The 3,879-nt window shown below is 40.3% G+C and overlaps 1 protein-coding gene across 1 annotated transcript; it reads left to right on the forward strand.

Moving 5' to 3' along the window:
• Window positions 1–2,165: 2,165 nt before the first annotated feature.
• On the forward strand, window positions 2,166–3,080 carry LOC144369639 (olfactory receptor 7A10-like). The gene has a single exon (XM_078029813.1). The coding sequence runs from the start codon at window positions 2,166–2,168 to the stop codon at window positions 3,078–3,080; it is 915 nt and encodes a 304-aa protein (XP_077885939.1).
• Window positions 3,081–3,879: the final 799 nt, after the last annotated feature.

Below are 3,879 nucleotides of genomic sequence, written 5' to 3' on the forward strand. Positions count from 1 at the left end.
CATATTTCTCTTCATCATTTCACTAAAGAACATGTCCTTCATCCACAAGTAAATATGTATTTATTTTTCTTTAGATAAATCATAACATTATATCTGACTTCTCGATCTTTTATTTGTAACAGTCTAGCAATTTATTTTTACATTTTATTCCTAGTACCCTGATCTGATCACTATAAAATATATTAATGTATCAAAACATCATAATATACCCAATAAACCTACACAATCATTAGGTGTCTAACAAAATAACACTTAAAGAAAATTAAAAAAAAAACAAACAAGATCAGCCAGGAATTGATATCACATACAAAAAAATATGAAATCAATGAACTGGTCATTGATATAGATTGAAATCTCCTTATGCTCGTTTGATTACAGCATAGCACACACATATACTGAATTATCACCTATAGACTCAGTGAACAGGCACAATGATGCTGTGTGAATTCTAAAACAGAGAGAAAGAGGCCTGCCATACCTGCTGAGAATCTAGGGAAAACTCAATAGGTCAGGTGAAAGGAACAGCAACAGGAAGACAGATCTGCTGTTTCCTATTAAAAGTTCCCCCACTTTGCTGTAGGTACTTTGGATATCTCCTGTTGTCAGTTGTTGATTTTTGACCTTTGGTCATTTTTTCTAATGTGTATGGACTGTCAGACGCCTTGACATGAGGAAGAGGAAGAGTGGGAGGAAGGAGGGGAAGGAGGGAAAGTACTAGGGACTGAAGGGGAGCAAAACAGATTCCCTGCATGTGAGATTGTGTCAGAATGACCCCAACAGGCCTGGGGCTGGGGCTCAGGGCCAGAGCGCTTGCCTGGCATGTGTGGGGCACAGTATTGGATCCTCAGCACCACACAAAAATAAGTAAATAGAATACAGGTATTGTGTCCACGTATAAAAAAAAATACTTTCAAAAAATATCCCCAACCTTATGTATCACTGCAAAGCAATAATAAATATTTAAAAACTAGGTCAAAAAAACAGTCACTACTTTGGTCTTTTAGAAAATATACTTTTATTGTTTATGGTTTTAGTTGAGCACCCAGCGAGGGTCACTGGGTTTGTAATGCTGCCAAAACCAAGGCAGCCTTTCACTCCTGGAGTAGAGACACTTCGGCTTGCAAGGTCCTGTTCCCTGGGTCCACGTCAGTTCGCTCTCTCTCTGCCCTCACCTCTTCATGTTCCTCCCACCCCTTTGCCTTCTCTCTCCTTCTCTCTCACTCCCCATCCTTCTCTATTTCTCTTCCTCCCTCTGTTGACTGCACAGATTTTCATGCTCGTTTTTAAACACAGGGAACAGGAACAGCATTCGTAAGTGGGTCGGCTCATTTGTTCATGGAAAGTGTGTCGAGTGGACTCTCCAGGTGCCCTGTCCACATTCTGTAGGGAACTGATCATCTCAGCTGTGGTGTCGACACTCACAGCCTTGTCAGGGTGATTGGGGCTGAGAGCCATGGCAGAAAAAAGACCAGTTATTCCAGTTAGAAGGTCTATTATAAAATGTTCAAAGATAATAAGGGCCAGTGATTATGTAAAGGGAAAAAATCTCCTTATCCAGAGTTCTTTGGAATGTAAATTAATGAACCCATCATGAACGGAGGTTCTATAAAAATTAAAATTCAGTTATCACATGATGCAGCAATCACAGTATTGGGAATAGAGTCAGAGAAAATGAAATGGGTGTAGTAGGAGATATCTGTCCTTCCATGTTTACTGATGCACTATTCACTGTAGCCTAGTTACAGGAACCACCAGAGTGCACATCAGGGGGGCTCCTTTTATACTTCTCAAACACACTATTAATTTTCCCTTTAGAATTCTGAAATACATGACTTCCGAGTGAAACCCTGGGAGTGAAAGTGGAATTCATCAACAGAGATGACACAGCATCCTTTATGGGGACATGACAGACACATGCATGTTCTATAGAAGTTAATTACTTTCCATTCCATTGTTTTTTTTTTCTTTTTGTTTATTGTGGGGCTAATGATGGAATCCTGGGCCTTGATCATGTTAGATAAGCACTCCTCCACTGAGCAACACACCCATTCATAAAATTTAGTTTCTTTACAGCAAAATATGTATTGTCTCACTTCAATGATGTAATACCTGTCTATGGGAAAATTAGCTATGCTCTCTTTCTCATTTCTGGCAGTCACATGCATATGGAACCAGGGAATGATACTCAACGTTTAGAATTCCTTCTTCTGGGACTTGCAGAGGACCCAGAACTGCAGCCCCTCCTCTTTGGATTTTTCCTCTCCATGTATGTGGTCACTGTGCTGGGGAACCTGCTCATCATCCTGGCCACCATCTCAGACTCCCACCTGCACATGCCCATGTACTTCTTCCTCTCCAACCTGTCCTTTGTGGACACCTGCTTCACCTCCACCACCATCCCCAAGATGCTGGTGAACATCCAGACACAGAGCAAGGCCATTTCCTATGCAGGCTGCATCACTCAGATGAACTTTTTTGTACTCTTTGCAGGATTGGACATTTTTCTTTTGACTGTGATGGCCTATGACCGGTATGTGGCCATCTGTCACCCCCTGCACTACATGGTCATCATGAACCACAGGCTCTGTGGATTGCTAGTTCTGGTGTCCTGGGTTGTGAGTGTCCTACATGCATTGTTACAAAGCTTAATGATGTTGCGGCTGTCCTTCTGCACAGACTTGGAAATCCCACACTTTTTCTGTGAACTTAACCAAGTGGTTCAGCGTGCCTGCTCTGACACCTTTCTTAATGAGGTGGTGATATATCTTGCTACTGTCTTGCTGGCTGTTGGCCCCCTCGCTGGTATCCTTTACTCTTACTGCAAGATAGTGTCCACCATTCGTGCAATCTCATCAGCTCAGGGCAAGTACAAAGCCTTCTCCACCTGTGCATCTCACCTCTCTGTGGTCTCCTTATTTTATGGCACTGGCCTAGGTGTGTACCTCAGTTCTGCTGTGACCCAAAACTCACACTCCATTGCAACTGCTTCTGTGATGTACACTGTGGTCACCCCCATGCTGAACCCCTTCATCTACAGTCTGAGGAACAAGGGCATCAAGAGTGCTCTGAGAAGATTCTGAGAGAGAAAGATTAAAATGTCAATTCCAGTGAAACCCAATAAGTGCCGTGATTGCAGGGCTCAGAACCTCCAAATTAGAATCTGGGTTTCTTTATCAGATTCTGGAAGCAGAACTTGCTCCTTCTCCTTTATTCCTGCTTTTCGATTTCTTTGATTTTGACTTCTACAAAATCACTGAATCATTATTTTTATTGCACATTCTGATGTATATGAAATTCAATCCTTTTAATTTTTCAATTCCAAGTTTTCCCCAAATCATTCCCATCTTAGGATGAGAAATATTTGAAAATTCTCATTATTCCCATAAGATGTAAATTCAGAAATAATTTAATCTCAAATAACATATGTCATGATATTTAATTATTTATTTTACTAAAAATAGCCATAAATTGTATTCACCTGTGAGAATAATATTTATCAAATTAGGCTATTTTCATAAATTTATTGTGGAAGCAAATATCAGAAAAAAATATTAATAGTACTTTGGATGGAACCCTCCTAACCATGTCCATGGATATTTTTGGTTTTTATTTGATATAGTATCTTGCTAAATACTTAGGGCCTCACTAAATTTCTGAGGATGACCTTCATCTTTGATCCTCCTGCCTCAGTCTCCTGAGTCACTGGTATTATAAGCATGCACCACCATGCCTGACAGAGAATACATTTTCAATTGTGTGTTCATGATTCATTTCCTGTATTACTACCAGAACTTCCAATCTTCATAAGGTAGCCTTTAACATACCGTGGTATTAGCTGATCATTACGTTTTATTCTCAACTTTTTGGATCCTGTTTCAT

The sequence above is a fragment of the Ictidomys tridecemlineatus genome, chromosome 2 (genome assembly GCF_052094955.1).
Source record: "Ictidomys tridecemlineatus isolate mIctTri1 chromosome 2, mIctTri1.hap1, whole genome shotgun sequence".
NCBI lineage: Eukaryota > Metazoa > Chordata > Mammalia > Rodentia > Sciuridae > Ictidomys > Ictidomys tridecemlineatus.